The following is a 22,985-nucleotide window of genomic DNA, read 5'->3' as shown; positions in this document are numbered from 1 at the left end:
TGAGGTATCTTACAGATACACAAACAATGAAAACTTGACAAGTATTCTGGTCCCTCTACACTCTATACAAAACAAAACAAAAATTCCTAATTGTACTTTATTTATAATTGAATGCACTTTATACTGTTTCCTCCTTATGCCAAAGCTTCCAGTTCCTAGAACAAAAATTCCCTTTCAATGGAGAATTAGTCTGCTGCCCTCTAGTGGCTACATTTCAGTAGTTTCCTCTGTCTTTGCAGCCGTGCTTTCTACACCGCCCCAATCACTGAAAGGCGTTCCATCCTGCGAAATGTGATTGGCCAATGCGACAAGCCCCTTTTACTTCATTGGCTGAAACGCGCCTTTCTTATTTTTCAGCCCGAGTAGTTTTCATGTGACATTTTAATAAAGCGACGAAGACAATATACTCCTATAAGGTGTTCGGGATAGGATGATCCCGGGATGGAGTTCCGGAAGGGGCGGGGCAGAGGTGTGACCTAGCTGTCAATGAGACCAAAACATGGCGGCCTCCCTGGTCTGTGTCAGAAGGAGACGATGTCCTGGGCTGGTAGCCGTACTGCAGGCTCGGTAATATGGAGGAGGGGGAGGGGTGTGTGTGTGTGTGCCTGGTACAGGACAGCATAGAGCTGTGTTATTAGAGGGTCAGTCCGCTCCTATGAAGAGGACATCACACCCAATGACAGGATCACCTCCACCATCATACCTGTGTACTCCTGACACTGCTTTACAGGCTGATAGGAGACACCAGCAGTATGTTGTTAGCACTCCCATGTATTATGTTACATTCACACCTGAGCGTTTTGTAAACGTGCTCATAATCGTGCGTTTTTGTGTATATTTTTAAAATGCGTGCTGCGTTTTGCAGTGGCGTTCATTGTTAGTGGCGCCCCAAACGCAGCAAGCAGATCCACGTTTTCCAAATTGAAAATGTGCAACAAATGCCGCAAAATGCACTGTTAAAATGCAGCAAAAAGCTACATGAGTGAAAAGCAGCCCATTTAAATGAATAGGTTGCCCTATGAGAATGCGTGCGAATGTGGTGCGATTTTGTGTGCGTTATCTGTACACCTAGGAGTAAATGCAGCCTTCGGGGTTATAAATTTATGAGCTGTCACTTTTATCCTCTGGTTTCTTGCACACAGGGGTATCTAGCTGTTGGGGAGGGACAGGTGCTCATCCAACCCCGCTACAGGCAAGCCATTGATGATGCCCTTCCCTCATTAATACAGTCAGTGGCCCGGATTCAGGTAGATTTGCCCCTTAGTTACGGAGGCGCAGGGCAGCGTTTTTGCCCTGCGCCCCCGCAAATTTCCTGCGCTACCCGCGATTCACGGAGCAGTAGCTTCGTAAATTGCGTGTGCGCTGTGTAAACTTGCCCTGCGTAAGGGCGCCTAATGTAAATGATCCCATAGGGGGCGGGAATCATTTAAATTAGGCGCGCTCCTGCGCCGAGCGTAGAGCGCATGCTCCGTCGGGAAACTTTCCCGACGTGCATTGCGGCAAATGACGTCGCAAGGACGTCATTTGCTTCAAAGTGAACGTGAATGGCGTCCAGCGCCATTCACGAATCACTTACGCAAACGACGTAGATTTCAAATTTCGCGACGCGGGAACGACGGGTATTCTTTAGCATTGGCTGTGCAACCTTACGCGAAACCAGACGTACGCAAACTACGTAAATTGCGTACGCAGGGCTCGCGCAATGTTGTGAATCGGTGTTAGTATGCAATTTGCATACTATACACTGAGCACAACGGGAACGCCACCTAGCGGCCATCGCTAGAATGCAGCCTAAGATATGCGTGGCATAAGAGCCTTATGCCGCGCAGATCTTAGGCTGCAGTCGGCGTTACGATGTTCCTGAATCAGGAGCATTTGTAACGCCGGGGCAAGTAAGCAATTGCGCTGTGTAACCTATGGTTACACAGGCGCAATTGCTTCTTGAATCTGGGCCAGTGTTGATGGGGAATCCCTTCTGCACAGATATTGTGTTCTCCCGGCAGGAGGGGCTATAGCCACTGGCAAAAGTTGCATGTAAAAATCCGACATGCTGGTTGTACCCAAGGCGATTAATGGATCAACTTAAGTACAATCAGCCAGAGATGTATTATGGCCTAGGCCGGCACTTTGCGGGGGGCGGCGAAAAAGCGCCCCCCCGCAAACCCCCCCTCCTCCCGCACGGAAAGCCGCACAGCTGAATCCTGGAGTTCAGTGCCGAAGCGTGCAGTTGCACTAAACTCCAGAATTCAGCTGTGTGGCTCTCCGTGCGGGAGGAAGGGGGGGGCGCTTTTTCGCCACTTTGTGGTCACCCGGGACATCTGCCGCCCGGGGTCACGCAGCGTCATTCGGCTACAGTGCAGCCGTCCCTCTCTCTCCACTGACTGCAATACACAGTCACTCTTCGGCTCCTCCCCCCCTCTTGGCTCAATGCTCCTGTGTACACAGCCAGGAGGAGAGACACAACTGAGAGAGCCATGCTGCACAGTAACCAGGAGGTAAGGGGGAGGGGGGAGCAGATACAAAGTCAATGAATGAAGTGATGGGAGAGGAGAGGGTGGTATGGGGATATGTGCTGGGGAGTGATTTGAGATGGAAGAAGATATGTGCTAGTGGGGGGTCTGATTTCCCCCCCCCCCACTAGCACATATCATCTTCCATCTCAAATCACTCCCCAGCACATATCCCCATACCACCCTCTCTCCCCCAAATTAAAAGATGCTCTGTCCCCCTGTCCTCATCCCACCCTGTCCTCATCCCACCCTGTCCTCATCCCACCCTGTCCTCACCCCACCCTGTCCCCCTGTGCTCATCCCACCCTGTCCTCACCCCACCCTGTGCTCATCCCACCCTGCCCCTCTGTCCTCACCCCATGAAAATGACAGGACGAGTCTTAAAAAGGAAGGGGTGCGTCATATATAAAGTAGGGGGTGCGCGAGTTTCACCAGGCCTAGGGCAGCACAAAACCTAAATACACCCCTGCAATCAGCCTGCTTATAGATAGTTCCCATCTTGGTTGTTCCCTTCTGAACCAGCCAAGAGTCGAGCTGTCTATGGGCAGCGTAAAGGGATTGTAAACACTCATATTTAAAAAAAATAAAAACATGCCTATACTTTCCTGCTTTATGCAAGGGATTTGCACAGAGCATCCCTGATCCTCTTCTTCTGGGGTGCCCCGCTGGTGTTCCAGGCCCCTCCCCTTCATCGGGTGCCCCCACAGAAAGCCACTTTCCCTGGGGGCACCTGTGCATGCTCGTTCCCAAGTCCCACTGCTATGTCTACTGACACAGACAGCTGAACTTATCCCCACCCCCTGCTCCCATGTCACTGTATTTGATTGACCGCAATGGGAGCCAATGGCTCCTGTTGCTATCAATCTGTCCAATGCACATCGCTGGATTGGATCGGGGTCAGATAAGAAAAGGGGGGAGGGGTCTGGAGGGAGTTGCAGCACAGGTTTTTCACCTTTTTAATATATAGAATGCAATAAGGTGAAAAACCCTGAGACTTTACAACCACTTTAAAGTGTTACTAAAGCCAGGACCCTGCATTCACTAGATCTGGTCTCCCACAGTACACATAAATGCAATTATTTTAGTAAATATACTCTTAAATACCCTTTTCTCATCAGCAATGTCTGGTTAAAGCTTGTAGGAGGAGTTTTCATTCTCCTCAGACTGTCCTATGAGGCTACATGTCCCCTGACTCTCTCTCTGTCTGAACAGTGCTGATTGGCCCTGTGCTGATCACATGCAACCTCCCAACAAAAAACTCTAGCAATACACACAAAACTGAGCATGTGCAGAGTGACTCCTAGGTCTTTGTACTGTCAGGAGATGGATTGGGGACAGTGGAAGAAGGGGAGAAACGGGGTAAACCAGCCTTTTTACACAATGAGGAGGATTAACCCCTTAGGTTCCACAGTGAGTATAACAAGCATGCTTTACTGCATATGCAGACTGATTTTACTGTTGTGGGTTTAGTAACACTTTTTAAAGTGGTTGTAAAGTTTTAAGGTGTGTTTTTTTTTTTTTTTTTTTTTTTTTTTTTTTTTAACCTTCGTGTGTTCTACGCATTAAGGTAAAAAAAAATTGTGTATGCAGCAGCCCTGCCAATACATACGTGAGCCCTATCTTGATCCAGCAATGTGCACAAGAGCCGCTGCTTTCCCAGGTCTCTCCTTCACCATTGGTTGAGATGGCAGCGGTAGCCATTGGCTCCTGCTACTGTGAGTCACAGCCAGGGAGCCAATGCCGAGCGAGCAGGGGCAAGGCCAAGCCACGCTGTGTGTGTGTGTGTATGTGAATGGTCACACGGAGCAATGGCTCTGGAATGAGTGTGCTTGAGTGCCCCCATACCAAACTGCTTGCTATGGGGGCACTAGGTAGGAGGGAGGGGCTGGCAATCAGGATCTGGGCTGTTCTGTGCAAAACCATTACACAGAGCAGGTAAGTATGACATGTTTGTTATTTCAATAATATAAAAAAAAAAAAACTTTACTATAACTTTAAGGCTATGACAGGCTGTGGCTGGATGGGGCTGAAAGTTGTGCAGAGTGGTACCCATATTTAGGGCCCTATATGTTCGAGTAAAAATACCCAGGATGCATGTCTTTGTGGGCATTCGTACCTAACTGCATGGTTAGGCAAGCTGAGTATAGCAGTGTCTGAAGACAATTGGGAGGCACCACTGCTGTGTCCTGATGCCCAGTTTTGCTTTCTATTTATTTTTTTATTGCAATTTTACATTGCTTAGTTCTGCTTCAATAAAATGACAGCTTCAGTCTGCAGTTTTCTTAAAGGGGTTGTAAAGGAAAACATTTTTTTCCCTAAATAGCTTCCTTTACCTTAGTGCAGTCCTCCTTCACTTACCTCTTCCTTCCATTTTGCTTTTAAATGTCCTTATTTCTTCTGAGAAATCCTCACTTCCTGTTCTTCTGTCTGTAACTCCACACAATAATGCAAGGCTTTCTCCCTGGTGTGGAGAAAGCCTCTTGAGGGGGGGCGAGCAGGAGTGTCAGGACACCCACTAACACACAGCTCCTTTCTCTATCTGCAAAGTAGAGAGCGTCCTGACTTGCCTGCTCGCCCCCTCAAGAGGCTTTCTCCACACCAGGGAGAAAGCCTTGCATTGCTGTGTGTAGTTACAAAATATTAAAAATAATCTGAAAATTGTAGGGCTGTTACTGATTAAAATTTTCATGTTCGATTAATCGATTTTTTTTTTTTAAGTCATCTTTACAATGTAGAGGAAAATCTTGTATCATTAAATGCAGAATGCTTCATGTGTAAACTGTTGGCGCTATATAAATCTTGTATAATAATGTTATTGTGTTTTTTGCAGGAAATGGGCATTTGGCTCCATATCACTGAGATATGCTTCCAATGCAGGTATGTCATTCTTGGACTGTAAGAGCAATACCTGTACCCATATTTTTTTTTTTTTTTTTTTCGTCCTTAATGCATTACCTACATTGGGCTCCCTTTCTACTTGTGCAACTTGTCCTGCGACTTGGCACTGCAAAGTCGCATGACAAGTCTTGCCCCATGATTTCCAATGAGTACCATTTATATCTGTGCGACTTCAAGTCACAGCGACTTCAAAGTGGTCCCTGCACTACTTTGGTTCAACTTTGATGCAACCTGAGGTCCATAGACCTCCAGAATACACAGGCATTGCTTCAAGTCTCCTCAAAATTGCATGACTTTCAGGTTGCAATAGTGAAAACCTAGGCTTAAGGTAAAAAATCCTTTTCACTAAATGTTTGCTTTCCCCGCCCCCCTCCCTTGAGTCTTGTATCAATCTGGTGCACTGCTCTTTCTTCCTGGTCTCACAGAAGAAATCAATCCCATTTTATGGCATAGATCAGGGATCCTCAAACTGCGGCCCTCCAGCTGTTGTAGAACTACACATCCCATGAGGCATTGTAACATACTGACATTCACAGACATGACTAGGCATGATGGGAAATGTAGTTCCTGAACAACTGGAAGGCCGTAGTTTGAAGACCCCTGGCATAGATAATCAGTGTTATTCTCTTTACCTGTATTTGGTCAGAATGTTATGCCTGATCAGTGTATATCACACTTGCCCATCTGCAAGTATTCACACCCTTTGAAGTTATCACCATTTTGTCATGTAAAAACCTAAATGTATTTTATGTGATAGACCAACACAAAGTGGCACATAATTGTGAAGTCGAAGGAAAATTATAAATGTTTTTTTTTTAAATGTTTTACAAATATGTGAAAAGTGTGAGGTACATTTTGTATTCAGCCCCCCTGAGTCAATACTTTGTAAAACCTCCTTTCATTGCAATTACAGCTGCAAGTTTTTTTGGGGGATGTCTACCAGCTTTTCACATCTAGAGAGTGAGAATTTTTGTCCATTCTTCTTCTTTGCAAATTAGTTCAAGCTGTCAGATTGGATGTAGAGCGTCTTTGAACAGCAATCTTCAAGTCTTGCCACAGATTCTCAATTGGATTTAGGTCTGGACTTTGACTGTGCCATTCTAACACATTAATATTCTTTTATCTAAACCATTCCATTGTAGCTCTGGCTGTATGTTTAGGGTCATTGTCCTGCTGGAAGGTGAACCTCCAACCCAGTCTCAAGTCTTTTGCAGACTCTAAGGCCTCGTACACACGATAGGATAGCCAGAGGACAACGGTCTGAAGGACCGTTATCATCGGCCAAAACCGATCGTCTGTGGGTCCCATAGGTTATTCAACTTTCGGTTAAAAAAATAGGAAATTGCTTTAAAATTTAACCGATGGACGCCTAACCGATAGGTCAAAACCGATCATTAGTACGCACGACCATCGGTTAAAAATCCACGCATGCTCAGACTAAATAGGGGGATGGGAGCGCTCGTTCTTGTAAAACTAGCGTTCGTTTTGGAGATGGCACATTCATCACGCTGTAACAGACAGAAAAGCACAAATCGTCTTTTACTAACAAAAAATCAGCTAAAGCAGCCAGGGTGACGCCATTGTATTTGAACTTCCCCTTTATAGTGCCGTCGTACATCGTTCTGACACGATCGGTTCATTAACCGATGGTGTGTGGGCGCGACGGACCATCATTCAGCTTCATCGGTTAACCTAAGTTAACGGTCCTTCAGACCGTTCTCATCGGATGGACTGATCGTGTGTACGAGGCTTTACAGGTTTTCTTCTAAGATTGCCCTGTATCTGGCTCCATCCACCTTCCCATCAACTCTGACCAGCTTCCCTGTTCCTGCTAAAGAAAAGCATCCCCACAACATGATGCTGCCACCACCATGTTTCACGGTGGGGATGGTGTGTTCAGAGTGATGTGCAGTCTGTTTTCTGCCACACATAGCGTTTTGCTTTTAGGCCAAAAAGTAAAATTTTGGTCTCATCTGACCAGAGCACCTTCTTCCACATGTTTGCTGTGTCCCCCACATGGCTTCCCGCAAACAGGACTTCTTATGTCTTTTTTCTTCTTTTCACTCTTCCATAAAGGCCAGATTTGTGGACAGATTCTCCCACCTGAGCTGTGGATCTCTGCGTTATTATGGGCCTCTTGGCTGCTTATCTGATTAATGCTCTCCTTGCCCGGCCTATCAGTTTAGGTGGACGGCCATGTCTTGGTAGGTTTGCACTTGTACCATGCTCTTTCCATTTTCGGATGATGAATTGCTCCATGAGATGTTCAAAGCTTGGGGATATTGTGTTTGTTTTTTGTTTTTTTTATATATAACCTAACCCTCTTTTAAACTTCTCCACAACTTTATCCCTGACCTGTCTGGTGTGTTCCTTGGCCTTCATGATGCTGTTTGTTCACTAAGGTTCTCTAACAAAACTCTGAGGGCTTCACAGAACAGCTGTATTTTTACTGAGATTAATCTACACACAGGTGGACTCCAGGGATCAGATTAAAGGGGACTGAATACAAATGCACCCCACACTTTTCACATTTATTTGTAAAAAAAAAAATAGAAAATAATTTTCCTTCCGCTACACAATTATGTGCCACTTTGTGTTGGTCTATCACATAAAATGCATTTTAAGTTTTTGTATGTAACATGACAAAATGTGGAACATTTCAAGAGGTATGAATACTATATATGTATGTACATCTAAAGGAACAGTTGCCGATTTTTGCTTGTTGATCTTTATTTCAAGTCGACTTGTTTTTGTGGTTGTTTTTCAGGCAAATCCAAGATCGAGAAAGTCCTTATTGCAAACCGAGGGGAAATAGCATGCAGAGTGATGCGCACAGCAAAGAAGATGGGTGTGCAGTCGGTGGCTGTGTACAGTGAGGCAGACAGGGATTCCATGCACGTCTCTCTGGTACACTGCTTTCATTAGTATTTGTGTGGCACATCTTTTTATATTACAAATATATTAACATTTCAGAGTCTAGAGCAGAGGTGGGCAAACTACGGGCCATATACGGCCCGGCGGACCTTTTTAATCCGGCCCCCGGGCGGATCGCTAGAAATCTGAATTTGAAGTCTGAATTTGCAGCCGAAAGAATTGCGGGTGTTAGCCGCGCCTCCTTTCCCACCCCCCGCTGATTCAGCCGAAGAAGCCATTGGAGCTGGCCGCTGACGGCATTCCCAGCCGCCCGTCACCACGTGGAGTGAGTGTCCCCGAGTTCAAAAAAGTCCCCCAATTCCCGCCAAGTAATGACCCGGTCCCGACTCCTCACCTCACACTGTGCACACTGCACAGGCTGCTGTAGGAGACCCGAGACGGCCGAGGACTGCAGGCAGCAAAACACTGACAGGACAGAGATTTCATCATCATCAGGTACTTGCTTCTGGGGATGCTGGCAGCAATTGATGGCACACTGGCAGCAATTGATGGCACACTGGTGGCACACTGGCAGCAATTGATGGCACACTGGCAGCAATTGATGGCACACTGGCAGCAATTGATGGCACACTGGCAGCAATTGATGGCACACTGGCAGCAATTGATGGCACACTGGCAGCAATTGATGGCACACTGGCGGCACACTGGCAGCAATTGATGGCACACTGGCAGCAATTGATGGCACACTGGCAGCAATTGATGGCACACTGGCAGCAATTGATGGCACACTGGCAGCAATTGATGGCACACTGGCAGCAATTGATGGCACACTGGCAGCACACTGGCAGCAATTGATGGCACACTGGCAGCAATTGATGGCACACTGGCAGCAATTGATGGCACACTGGCAGCAATTGATGGCACACTGGCAGCAATTGATGGCACACTGGCAGCAATTGATGGCACACTGGCAGCAATTGATGGCACACTGGCAGCAATTGATGGCACACTGGCAGCAATTGATGGCACACTGGTGGCACACTGGCAGCAATTGATGGCACACTGGCAGCAATTGATGGCACACTGGCAGCAATTGATGGCACACTGGCAGCAATTGATGGCACACTGGCAGCAATTGATGGCACACTGGCAGCAATTGATGGCACACTGGCAGCAATTGATTGCACACTGGCAGCAATTGATTGCACACTGGCAGCAATTGATTGCACACTGGCAGCAATTGATTGCACACTGGCAGCAATTGATTGCACACTGGCAGCAATTGATTGCACACTGGCAGCAATTGATTGCACACTGGCAGCAATTGATTGCACACTGGCAGCAATTGATTGCACACTGGCAGCAATTGATTGCACACTGGCAGCAATTGATTGCACACTGGCAGCAATTGATGGCACACTGGTGGCACACTGGCAGCAATTGATGGCACACTGGCAGCAATTGATGGCACACTGGTTTATGTATGTCTTAGTGATTGATTAACATCACAACTTCATTGATTTGAAATTGATACCCTTATTTTTTTGTATGATTTTTGCTTTTGCTCATCACTGCCACACACATGCAGCCATGCATTGCACGTGTGTGGCAGTAATGAGCAAAACTAAAAATCATACAAAAAAAAAAAGCTATCAATGAAGTTGCGATGTGAATCAATCACTAAGATAATAAGACATACATAAACCATAATTTATGACACGGCATACATTGTCGTTTGGCAGGACTTTATGGGGACAATGTCTGCAGTCTCTGATCCTCTCTAGTATCATGTCTGCAGTCTCTGATCCTCTCTAGTATCATGTCTGCAGTCTCTGATCCTCTCTGGTATCATGTGCGCAGTCTCTGATCCTCTCTGGTATCATGTCCGCAGTCTCTGATCCTCTCTGGTATCATGTCCGCAGTCTCTGATCCTCTCTAGTATCATGTGCGCAGTCTCTGATCCTCTCTGGTATCATGTCCGCAGTCTCTGATCCTCTCTGGAAATTTTCACTAATATGAGTCACAAATAGTGAAAAATGTTCATTGTTTTGGGAAATTTTGTTTAATAAATTTAAATTTTTTTCTTGTAAGGCAACCTCACTTTTTCATTGTTTAACTATAACAAGTACTCGTACCAGTTGTCCAACAATGATATTTACTGCTTTTTATAAAGAAATACAATTGATTTTATGCAGTATTGAGTTTAGCCTTTTGGCCCGGCCCTCCAAAATATTTTTAGTTTCTCATGTGGCCCCATCGAAAAAATAATTGCCCACCCCTGGTCTAGAGCAAAGTGCTGTTTTTAACCACATAAAGCCTTGTTGTTGCTTTGCATCCCTTAGCTGCTTTAGTGTTCATGCACATGGCTGTAACTATTTACTGATATCTATGCAGAATCTTGCTAGCAGAGGCTCTCACATCAACATCCTGCCTAAAAAAAACAAAAACAAAAAAAAACGCAGCTGATGGTTAGTAAAGTGCTTCTTCTGTAAACACGTTTAGACGCATAAAGGTACAGATCAAAATTATTTAGCCACATTTACATATGTTTTAGGTGTGTAAAAGACTCACCAGGGATGCCGATTTTTCTATTTTGATTTTAACCACTTCAGACCCGGAAAGTTTTACCAACTTCCTGATCAGGCAATTTATTTGCGACGAGGCACTGCGTCGCTTTAACTGAAAAATTGCACGGTCGTGCAACGTTGTAGATTATAATTTTTTTTCCCCACACGTAGAGCTTTCTTTTGGTGGTATTTGATCATCTCTGCAGTTTTTTAATTTTTTGCGCTATACACAAAGAAGACCGACAATTTTGAAAACAAAAAAATATATATTTTTTACTTTCTGCTATAATAAATTTCTTCATCAATTTAGGCCAATATGTATTCTGCTACATATTTTTGTTAAAAAAAAAAAAAAAAAAAAAAATCCCAATAAGCTTACATTGATTGGTTTGTGCAAAAGTTATAGAGCTAGATTCAGGTAGCTCGGCGCTTCTTTTGGCCGGCGTAGCGCATCTCATATGCGCTACACCGACGTAAAACAGGGAGCCCAGACCAGTATTCACAAAGATCTGGCGCCGTACATTGCGCCGGCGTAGTGTAAATAGGCCGGCGTAAGCCCGCCTAATTCAAAATAGGCAGGTAGGGGGCGTGCTCCATGTAAATTAGCCGTGACCCCATGTAAATGAATGGCCGTTCGTTCGGCATGCTCAGAATCACGTCGCAAATACTCCCTAAGAAACGTCGGCTCAATGCTTTCGACGTGAACGTAACCTACGCACAGCCCCATTCACGTACCACTTACGTAAAATTCGACTGCTGTTCCGACGTCCATACCTTTAACATTGGCTGCGCCTCATATAGCAGGGATAACTTTACGCCGGACATAAGCCTTACGTAAATGATGTAGCGGGCGCAAGTACGTTCGTGAATCGGCATATCATCTACATATTCTACGCGTAAATCTACGGAAGCGCCCCTAGCGGCCAGCGTAAATATGCACCCTAGATACGACAGCGTACTAAGACTTGTGTCGGTCGGATGAAGCAGGAATTCAGGCGTAACTAGTTCCCTGAATAGCGCGCATAGATTAGACGGCGCATCTTTCAACTTACGCTGCGTATCAATAGATATGCCGACGTAAAGGGTACGTGAATCTAGCTCATTGTGTCTAGATTTAGGGACTTTTATTTTTTACTAGTAATGGTCGGCAATCTTTTTTTTATTATTTTTCGGGACTGCAACAATGCGGTTGACAAGTCTGTCCCTAAGTGTCACTTTTTGGTGACCAGTGACCCCAATACACTGATTACTGTATAAATGGCACTGGCAGGGAAGGTTTTAACAGTAGGGGGCGATCAAAGGTGTTAAATGTGTTCCCTGGGAGGTGTTTCTAACTGTAGTGGGAAGTGTTGCACTCGGTGGAGAAGAGGAGAGATCTCTCACTTTTCCTCACTGACAGATCAGCGGTCTGTTTTTGTTTACAGCGGCACACCACTGATCCGTCTCTCCTGTGTTTCCGCCAGACCAGCTGATTAGCTCCCACTGTGACCAATCACAGCGGGATCGGTGCGCTGGCAGCATTTGCGCGCCCTAAACTGTGTTAACAACATCACGTACAGGTGATTTTTTTTTCTGCAACAGTTGGTGTGTGTGTGTGTGTGTGTGTGTGTTTGTGTTGTTTTTTTTTTTTTGTGTTGTGTTTTTTTTTTTTTTAGACATTTCTTTTACAATACCAACAATCGCGCAATCCAGTCTCTCAATTACAATTAAATGTAAATCTAATTATAAACCTTCCAGAAATGTAATTCTCCAAATAACAACATCTTAAAGTGATAGTAACAATGGGTGATCTATAGAATGCGCCCTAAAAAGTCGCCCACCGTTGCGCCTATGGAGGAGTGGATGATGCCTAGCTGCTGTTTAGAAGATAAGTGAACAAAAAGAATGTAAGATGATGAAACTCTCTAAGGAGTGTCAACAAATTAAAACAGCGCTATCAAATAACTGTGCATATTTGACTATATAAAATACATTACTACAACCCATATGTAATGATATACAGTGATAATAAACAAAATATATCCAGTTTAAGAAATAAACACTAAACTGTGACTGTAATAATAAACACCCGTGATTGACTTAAACGTGAAGTGAACGCACTGAAAGTGCAAGAGACAGTCTTTAAAAATAATTTAGAATGTGGCCAAACAAAGCAAAGTTCATGTGTATAAGGATCCTGCGATCTTCAAATTTTTTCAAAAACTTCCACCACACCCGACAGTGCTCAGTGATTCCTCCCCCATCAAATGGACACTCACCGGATAGGTATGCCTCACACTCTCGTGTTTTGGCACAAAAAACCTTATCAGATGTAGTTGTTCCCGTCAATAAAGATGTAATCCAAATATGACATCCAATCAGTTCCACATATATGTCAGAGAGAGACAAAAGAAGTGCAAATAGTGTGATACCATCAAAGGTTTAATAGCACACCAAAATAAAACTTCAAACAGTGCACTCACAAACAAAATCTTGTAAAACAGCAGAATATCACATCAAGAAACTCCTTCAAACGTCAAAATGGTGAGAAGCGGTCACGGCGGACCCCCGATCAGCGAGAAAAAGTGAAACCAATTCTCCTACTCACGGTGCCATGGACTTCTGTCAGATGCAGCTGCACATCCACTTAAATAAAAAAACTTCAAACGCACTCTGCATCCAAAAACGCAGCACTCACTAGTAAAATTAGACTGTATGGCAATACTGGGGTAAAACAGTAAAAAAGTGATTGTAAAGTCTTGTTTTATCTTTTAAAAATAACAAACGTGTAATGGTTTTGCACAGAGCAGTCTTGATCCTCCTCTTCTGGGGTCGCTCTATGGTGATCCTGGCCCCTCCCTCCTGTTTAGTGCCCCCGCAGCAAGCAGCTTGCTATGGGGGGGGGGGGGGCACCTGAGCCAAGTCCCAGCTCTGCGTGTCTATTCAGGCACAGAGCCGCTACCCAGCCCCGCCCCCTGTCTCTTCTCATTGGTTTACTGACTCTGACAGCAGTGGGAGCCAATAGCACCACGCTGCTATCTCAGCCAATGAGGGGAGCCCCAGGCAGCTAAGGCATTGCTGGATCTAGATGGGGCCCAGGTAAGAGGGGGCTAAGGGGGGCTGCTGCACGCAGGTTTTTTTTTTTTATCCTAATGCATAGAATGCATTAAGATAAAATAAAAAAAATAATTCTTCTGCATTTACAATTATTCTTATAGAAAAAGAAATAGTAATATTGCTGATATAAATGAAGCTGCGTGCTTGAGCCATAGCATATAATGCTTCTGCATTCAGATGCATAGAAGGGGGGGGAGGGGGGGAGAAACGTTAACATTTTTGATCTGAAAGCAGTGTGTTTTACACTTTAGGGGCTCATGCACACAAATGTATCTCTTAGTTTTGTATAAACTGATAAGGGGTTAGAACACCTGTCAAGTTGTTATTGCTGTCTGTGTCCCCTCCAGGGGGGTTCACCTTTTTATTTGTACTGCTGACCATTGTGACCGAGACTCTGAGTCAAATTCCAAAGCTGTTAGTTGTCACCAGAACATACGCTAGTGACATTTCCTCTCACGTCCTGTTGTGATGGGAAATCTCCCAAATGGGGCACAGATGGCAGAAATAAACTGGCAGTGATTTTTTTTTTTTTTTTTTTTCTCTACCTGAAAAGGCGAAAAAAAGTTTTAGCTTTTAGATATGTACAGTAAACAATGAGAGTGTTTTGCAAGACAAGCAAAATTTTGTAAAATTTGACTTGAGAGAATATATATATATATATATATATATATATATATATATATATATAGTAATGTCTTGATATAAGAGTAGCGGCAGTGTAATAAGTTATGTTAATAAAAGAGAAGAGATGTGCCTCTAAGTGTAGCAATATGGTTACATTTTTAATGAAGGTACAACATTTAGAAACTCGCATGGTTGATGATTAAAACAGGCACATCTAAGTATGCAGGCATCCGGGGTAAAGATGTCCACATAGACCGTCCTCTACTGCAGGGTAGTCTTCCCAGTCACGATTGCAGACTGATAGCGGTGAGAGCCATCGGTGTGGAGGATGGTCTATGTGGACAGCTTTACCCCAGATACCTGCATACTTAGATGTGCCTGTTTTAATCATCAACCATGCGAGTTTCTAAATGTTGTACCTTCATTAAATGTAATTGTATTGCTACATTTAGAGGCGCCTCTTCTCTTTTAAACTCTGTAGCACCTGCTGGATTTTGCTTCTACTCCTCTTGTGGAGGCTTCCATTTGTAGATAGACATGTTATGGTTACACAACCTATCACAGTGCTATAATCTTTTTATATGGACTATAAACTAAAGGACTTAAGAATAAATGGTTGTGGAACAAATCATTTGAGTTTCCATTATTTCTTATGGGGAAATGTGCTTTGATATACAAGTGCTTCGGATTACAAGCATGTTTCCGGAACGAATTATGCTCACAATCCAAGGTTTTACTGTATTATAAATTGAGTAAGGAATTGAATTGTAGATTTGTTCCACCCTCGTCATGCCTGGACTGGATCCTTCTTGCAGTAAATCTGTTTGCTTTTGTTAGTACATTATTATGCCAATGTTAATGCCTCGGTGTTCTTGCAGGCAGATGAAGCCTATCTTATTGGTCCCGCTGCTTCTCAACAAAGCTATCTCGCCATGGACAAAATAATGCGTGTGGCGAAATCATCATGTGCTCAGGTAATACTTTCTGCTTAATTTTTACATTAACTAGGCTCTACTTTGCTGCATGCAGAGGGAATATCATGGTTAGTCACATGATGAATATGTCCCTGTATCTGCAAAGGCTTTTGTTTTATAGGTTTGGTATAAGTAATACTATAGGATTATTATTACGATTGACAAAAACGGATTTGTGTGTATTAAAGTTACCATACATGTTACAATTAGGCCATACAATCTTTGTACAATACAGTTTCGATTTTCCAAAACTATGGATAGATGAGGTAGGCCTTTATATTGCAATCAGCCGGGCCTAGCACTACATAGATGGTCGGTCTAAAGGTGATTGTACAATACTATTGTAATGTATGATAAGCTTTATAAATCATTGTGTGTTCTAAACATGTGAAAACCTACACTTTGCAGACACACAACATTATTTCTTTGCTTACAGTAAAATTATTTTGTAGTGTGGGTTGTCGGCACCCAAGGCAAGACGAGGAATTTGTGCCCCTAACCCATAGACATTTAACGCTCCCCGAGTCCCTTCCACACATACAGTATTAAATCCCATTATGCTACATTTTAGGATGGACCACCATTTCGCTTTGTTCTTCTCTCTTTCCCTTTTTCATCTCTCTATCCTAATCCCCCCCCCCCCCCCCCAATCACTCTTTGACCCCAGATCTCATATTTAAGAGGACCTGTCATGCTTTTTTTCTATTACAAGGGATGTTTGTAATAGGAATAAAAGTGACCCATTTTATTTTTTTTAAGTGTAAAAATGTAATAAAATAAAAATAAGAAAATACAATTTTTTAAAGCGTCCCGACGAGCTTGCGTGCAGAAGCGAACGCATATGTGAGTAACGCCCGCATATGAAAACGGTGTTCAAACCACACAAGTGAGGTATCACCGCAATCGTAAAAGCGAGCGAAATAATTCTAGCCCTAGACCTCCTCTGTAACTCAAAAGATGCAACCTATAGAATTTTTTTAAACGTTGCCTATGTAGATTTTTTAAGGTTAAAAGTTTGACGCCATTCCACGAGCTGGTGCAATTTTGAAGCGTGACATGTTGGGTATCATTTTACTCGGCGTAACTTTATCTTTCACAATGTAAAAAAAAATTGGGCTAACTTTACTATTGTCTTATTTTTTTTTTTTAATTAAAAAAAAGTTAATTTTTTCCAAAAAAAAGTGCGCTTGTAAGACTGCTGCGCAAATACGGTGTGACAAAAAGTATTGCAATGGCCGCCATTTTATTCTCCAGGGTGTTGGAGAAAAAAAATATATAATGTTTGGGTGTTTTAAGTAATTTTCTAGCAAAAGAAAAATGTTTTATTCTTGTAAACGCCAAATCTGAAAAACGGGCAAGGTCCTTAAGTGGTTAAAGTAATGAGTTAATCGAGATTGGCGGTAATGGATTACAGTTAAAGTACCATGTTGAATCTCATTTTAGTTTGTCCTTTCTATGAGATGTAATATCGGTGTATTTTATATAAGAATATTCCTCTGAGTATTTAATAATCCTTATTGTTGATATCAGGCTATTCACCCAGGGTATGGTTTCCTCTCTGAGAACACTGAATTTGCAGAACTGTGTAAGAAAGAAAATATCATTTTTATTGGACCGCCCTCCTCTGCTATTCGAGATATGGGGATTAAGAGGTAACAAATTCTGTGCTTAAGATCATGTTAACAATTCTCTTCCCTGATAGAGATCAATTACACATCTATCTGTCTTCTTAGCACATCAAAGTCCATTATGTCTGCTGCAGGAGTTCCTATTGTAGAGGGTTACCATGGGGAAGAGCAGTCTGACCAGCATCTCCAAGAACAAGCCAGGAGGATTGGCTACCCTGTGATGATCAAAGCAGTCCGTGGTGGAGGTGGTAAGGTATGCTGCCTTTTAATGAGGTAGACTAATCGAGCAACTTGCCATCTGAGAAAGAGAATTATTGAAGAAGAATAATAATTATTATAATACAGGATTTATATAGCTCCAACAGTTTGTGCAGCACTTTACATTATAAAGGGAGACAATGCAGCAACAATACAAAAGGGTTAGGAGTGCCCTGCAATCTAATGGGGAAGGTCAAGTGAAAGAAAAGGTAATAACTGTGAGGGATGACCTGATGGGAGAAATAAGATGCAGTTGTTAGCTGAAGGTGGGATAGGCATCCCTGAATAGGTGAGTTTTCAGAAATCGCCTAAAAGTGACCAGAGTAGCAGATAGCCGGACGTATTGGGGTAGGGAGTTCCAGGGGATTGGAGAGGCTCTGGAGATGTCCCAAGGAAAAGCATGGGAGGAGGAGACAAGGGAGCTAGAGAGCAGGAGGTCTTGAGGATGGTTTGGGTGGTAGTTGGAGACAATATTGGTGGTGTAGCTCGGGACAGAGTTGCGGATGACTTTGTATGTTAATATTCTGTATTGTACTTGTTGGGCAACGGGAAGCCAGTAGAGGGGTGGCGGACACTAACCAGTTGGTAAGGGGGATGAGTCAGGCAGCAGCATTAATAATAGACTGAAGTGGGATATTTCAAACCATGTATATATGGACCTGGAAGTGCATTTTTACAGTACATTAAAGTATTCATACCCTTTGAAATTTTCTACATTTTGTGATGTTGCAGCCTAAAATGTAAATGTGTTTTTTTTGGGGATTTTATGGCTGATGGGCCAACACAAAGTGGCACATGATTGTTAAGTGGAAGGAAAATTATAAATGGTTTTCAATTTTTTTATTTTTTTTTTATTTCTTTTACTATTATCTGAAAAAAGAGTGCATTTTGTCTTCAGTCCCGCTGAGTCAATACTTTGTAGAACCACCTTCCACTGCAAATACAGCTGCAAGTCTTTTTAGGGATGTCTCTACCAGCTTTGCACATCTAGGGCCAGATTCACAAGGGGATACGCCGGCGTATCAGTAGATACACCGACGTAACTCGCAATCTAAGCCCGTCGCATGTTTAAGTGTATGCTCAAACTGAGATGCACTTAAACCTGCCTAAGATACGACGGCCTGCGCCGTCGTATCTTGGGGTGCAATATTTCCGCTGGCCGCTAGGTGCCGCTTCCATTGAGTTTGGCGTAAAATATGCAAATTAGTAGATACGCCGATTCACGAACGTACGCTTGCCCGTCGCAGTAAAGATATGCTGTTTCCGTAAGAGCTATGCCGGCGTAAAGATAAAGCTGCCCCCTAGGTGGCGTATCCTATGTTAAGTATGGCCGTCGTTCCCGCGTCGAAATTTTACGTCGTTTGCACAATTCGTCCGTGAATGGGGCTGGACGCCATTTACGTCCACGTCAAAACCAATGACGTCCTTGCGACGTCATTTAGAGCAATGCACGCCGGGATTTTTTAGGGGCGGCACATGCGCAGTTCGTTTGGCGCGGGGGACGCACTTCATTTAAATGAAACCCGCCCCCTACCTGCCGAATTTGAATTCTGCCGGGTGTTTTACGCTACGCCGCCGCAACTTTACAGGCAAGTGCTTTGTGAATAAAGCACTTGCCTGAAAAACTTGCGGCGGCGTAACGTAAATCAAATACGTTACGCCCGCCCAAAAGTACGCCCATCTACGTGAATCTGGCCCCTAGAGTGCAATGTTTGCCTATTCTTCTTTGCAAAATAACTTCAGCTCTATCAGATTGGATGGAGAGCAATTTTTCAAGTCTTGGCACAGATTCTCAATTGATGTTGGGTCTGGACTGGGCCATTCTAACACATGAATATTCTTTGATCTATTCTAAACCATTCCATTATAGCTCTGTTTAGGGTTGTTGTCCTGCTGGAAGGTCTCAAGTCTTTTGAAGACTCTTAACAGGTTTTCTTTTAAGATTACCCTGTATTTGGGCCCCATCCATCTTCCCATCAACTCTGAGCAGCTTCCCTGTCCCTGCAGAAGAAAAGCATCTTCTCAACATGACGCTGCCACCACCATGTTTCACATTGGGGGATGGTGTGTTCAGGGTGATGTGCAGTGTTGGTTTTCTGCCACATTTAGGCCACAAAGTTCAATTTTGGTCTCATCTGACCAGAGCACCTTCTTCCACATGTTTGCTGTGTCCCCCACATGGCTTCTCACAAACTGGACTTCTTATGGCTTACTTTCTACAATGGCTTTCTTCTTGCCACTCTTCCATAAAGGCCAGATTTGTGGAGTGCACGACTAATAATTTTCCTGTGGACAGATTCTCCCACCAGAGCTGTGGATCTTTGCAGCTCCTCCAGAGTTACCATGGGCCTCTTGAGTGCTTCTCTGATTAATGCTTTCCTTGCCCGGCCTGTCAGTTTAGGTGAATGTCCATGTCTTGGTAGGTTTGCAGTTGTGTTGTACTCTTTCCATTTTCGGATGATGTATTGAACAGTGCTCTGTGAGATGTTCAAAGCTTGGGATATTTTTTATAACCTAACCCTGATTTAAACTTCTCCACAACTTTACCTTGGCCTTCATGGTGCTGTTTGTTCACTAAGTTTCTCTAAAAAACCCCTGGGGGCTTCACAGAACAGCTGTATTTATAGTGAAATGTAATTTACATACTGGTGGACTTGACAATATTTACTAACTATGTGATTTCTGAAGGCAATAGGTTCCACTAGTTAGGGGTATTGAAGTAAAGGGGTTACTGAATACACACTTTTCAGATATTTGTGTAAAAACTTATGAAAACCATTTATAATTTTCCTTCCACTTTTATAATTATGTGTCATTTATGTTTTTGGCTGTAACATGACAAAATGTGGAAAATTTCAAGGGGTAGGAATACCTTTTCAAGGCACTGTATCTAAAATGTCTTTGCATGCTGTAGAATTAATAGTACCCATTACTGGAAACCTCTGACTGTCCACATACCGTATATACTCGACTATAAGCCAAGTTTTTTTCAGCAAACTTTTTTTGTGCTGAAAATGCCCCCCTCGGCTTAAACTCGAGTCACCTTTTTGCGCCTGATCTCCCGGATATTTGGGGACCTGGTACTAGCCGGCTGTAGGTCGTCTGGACCCAAAACTTGGCACACATGTAGCCCATCTCTTCCTCTACATGTGTGCAAAGGTGGTTGTTCAGGGGACCTACAGCCAGGAAGCACCGATTTTTCAAATCCGGGAACACCTTTCATAGACTTCCATGTTAAACGTCAGTCGAGGCATGGGCACAGTGAGGCATGCACATGGACAAAGTGAGGCATGCAGATGGACACCCTAGGCTTATACTCGAGTCAGTAAGTTTTCCCAGTTTTTTTTTTTTGTGGTAAAATTAGGTGCCTCGGCTTGTATTCGGGTCGGCTTATACTCGAGTATATACGGTACATTTGGCCACATAGTGTAGGTCTGGTATCCACAAACTTTTGACCATATAGTGCAGCTTTTGGTTCCACGTATGTAGTATTGCTGAGAATAATGCTTTATTTTCAGATTTGTTTGAGAGACATTGTTTTTAGATTATGACATCATCACTGTTTTCATCATTGTTAATGTATTTATCATATATGCTAATGCCCCATCACTATCTAATGTTCTTGCACTTCTGAGGAGCTTTTATTGGAAGGTAGGCCCATGAGTGAGTGGGGCTTACCCCAGTGTCTGAAGTACAGCCAGGCTGCAGAGGCACACACACACACACACACACACAAAGGGTTTTCAGGCTAATAAAACCAGCTCTGCAGTGCCTTCTTTTTAACCAGAACAGTAATGTGGCCATTGTTTGAAGACTACTAATGACCGTTTCTCTAAATGTATAACTTTCATTTTACATTTTTTTTTTTTTTGGCTATAGCTAATAGTTTATTGGAATTGTCAACTACAATAAACATGTGTGATTTATCTTTGCCACCACAGGGCATGAGAATTGCAAGGTCTGAGGAAGAGTTTGTGGAGCAACTAGAGTCTGCTCGTAGAGAAGCAAGAAAGTCATTTAATGATGATGTCATGTTGATTGAAAAATTTGTGGACAACCCAAGGTAAAAATGTATTTTATTTTAAAGTGTTTGTATAATATTGATGAACATATATTTTGTCAACTTGCATCACTGGGGTTGATTTACTAAAACTGGAGAGTGCAAAATCTGGTGCAGCTCTGCGTGGTAGCCAATTGGCTAAATCAACTTGTTTTAAAGGGGTTGTAAAGGTAAAAAATGTTTTCCTTAAATAGCTTCCTTTACCTTAGTGCAGTCCTTTTTTTTTTTTTTTTTTTTTTTTTTTTTTTTTTGGCTGGAGCCCAAGCCAAGGCGGTTATTTCACATTTCTAAAGGGTCTTGCAGTGATGTGCTGCGCATGAGACCTTTTTTGTCTGTTGTGTCACTGCATAGTTGTTGGTAGATGTAGAGGAGATTGTGCATAGTGAGCTTAAGGGAATTTCCACAGTTAGAATCTGCTTGGAACTAGCAAACATGTTCCACCATATACTGTCCATGTTCAACACTCCTTTTCTGTACAACTCTGTCTAAGGTCAGTAGCTTGTACAATTTTTAAATTGTGAAGCATGTGATTAGTTCTGATCTTTAAAAATCCAATTGTAAATCCAAATTAATTTAAAGCGGGAGTTCAACCATTTATTTTTTTACCTTTTCCCCTTAGATTCCTGCTCGTTTTGTCTAGGGGAATCGGCTAGTTGTTTTAAAATATGATCCGTACTTACCCGTTTTCGAGATGCATCCTCTCCGTCGCTTCCGGGTATGGGTCTTCGGGAGCGGGCGTTCCTTCTTGATTGACAGTCTTCCGAGAGGCTTCCGACGGTCGCATCCATCGTGTCACTAGTAGCCGAAAGAAGCCGAACGTCGGTGCGGCTCTACTGCGCCTGCGCACCGACGTTCGGCTTCTTTCGGAAAATCGTGACGCAATGGATGCGACCGTCGGAAGCCTCTCGGAAGACTGTCAATCAAGAAGGAACGCCCAGTCCCGCAGCCCATACCCGGAAGCGGCGGAGAAGATGCATCTCGTAAACGGTAAGTACGGATCATATTTTAAAACAACTAGCCGATTCCCCTAGACAAAACAAGCATTAATCTAAGGGGAAAATGTGTTCTCTATGGGTGAACCTCCGCTTTAATGTCACCATTCAGAATGGCTCAAAGGGGCCAGCATACAAGGGTGATCTCATTGACACACATACTGTAAATATAGTGAAGTGCTAAAGTTCCCCTTTTAAACCGGAACCAATATGCCTGAAGCGGTAGCTGACTTTGCAGTTTGCAGGTTCGTGTAAAAGTCCTATTGTCCAGCTTCTTTAAAAAAAAATTGCATCTTTTTGTGCAATACTCTTCTCCTGTCCAACACTCTGCCTCACAAGCTCACTTCTTTGCAATCCAATGTTGGTACTCTTGGTTTTATAATGTCCAGCATCATTGGGCTTTAAGCAGAACTCTCATGTACTGCAAAACAACCTTTAAAGGGTAACTCCACTTTTGTGGGGGGGGGGGGGGGAATAGCAAATAAAAAAAAAAAAAAAATTGCG

General features: G+C 43.4%; 1 protein-coding gene across 1 annotated transcript in view; it reads left to right on the top strand.

The window, feature by feature from the left end:
• Positions 1 to 382: 382 nt before the first annotated feature.
• MCCC1 (methylcrotonyl-CoA carboxylase subunit 1) overlaps positions 383 to 22,985 on the top strand; it is a 58,338-nt gene continuing 35,735 nt past the window's right edge. Inside the window, exons 1-7 of the mRNA XM_040349444.1 lie at positions 383 to 567; positions 5,341 to 5,387; positions 8,176 to 8,315; positions 15,448 to 15,543; positions 17,074 to 17,195; positions 17,277 to 17,424; positions 21,371 to 21,492. Coding sequence (XP_040205378.1) covers positions 500 to 567; positions 5,341 to 5,387; positions 8,176 to 8,315; positions 15,448 to 15,543; positions 17,074 to 17,195; positions 17,277 to 17,424; positions 21,371 to 21,492 — 743 coding nt within the window. The 5' untranslated portion in view covers positions 383 to 499. The remainder of the gene's footprint in view (positions 568 to 5,340; positions 5,388 to 8,175; positions 8,316 to 15,447; positions 15,544 to 17,073; positions 17,196 to 17,276; positions 17,425 to 21,370; positions 21,493 to 22,985) is intronic.

The sequence above is a fragment of the Rana temporaria genome, chromosome 4 (genome assembly GCF_905171775.1).
Source record: "Rana temporaria chromosome 4, aRanTem1.1, whole genome shotgun sequence".
NCBI classification, from domain to species: Eukaryota; Metazoa; Chordata; class Amphibia; order Anura; family Ranidae; genus Rana; species Rana temporaria.
This window is presented reverse-complemented; position numbering and strand designations above follow the sequence as displayed.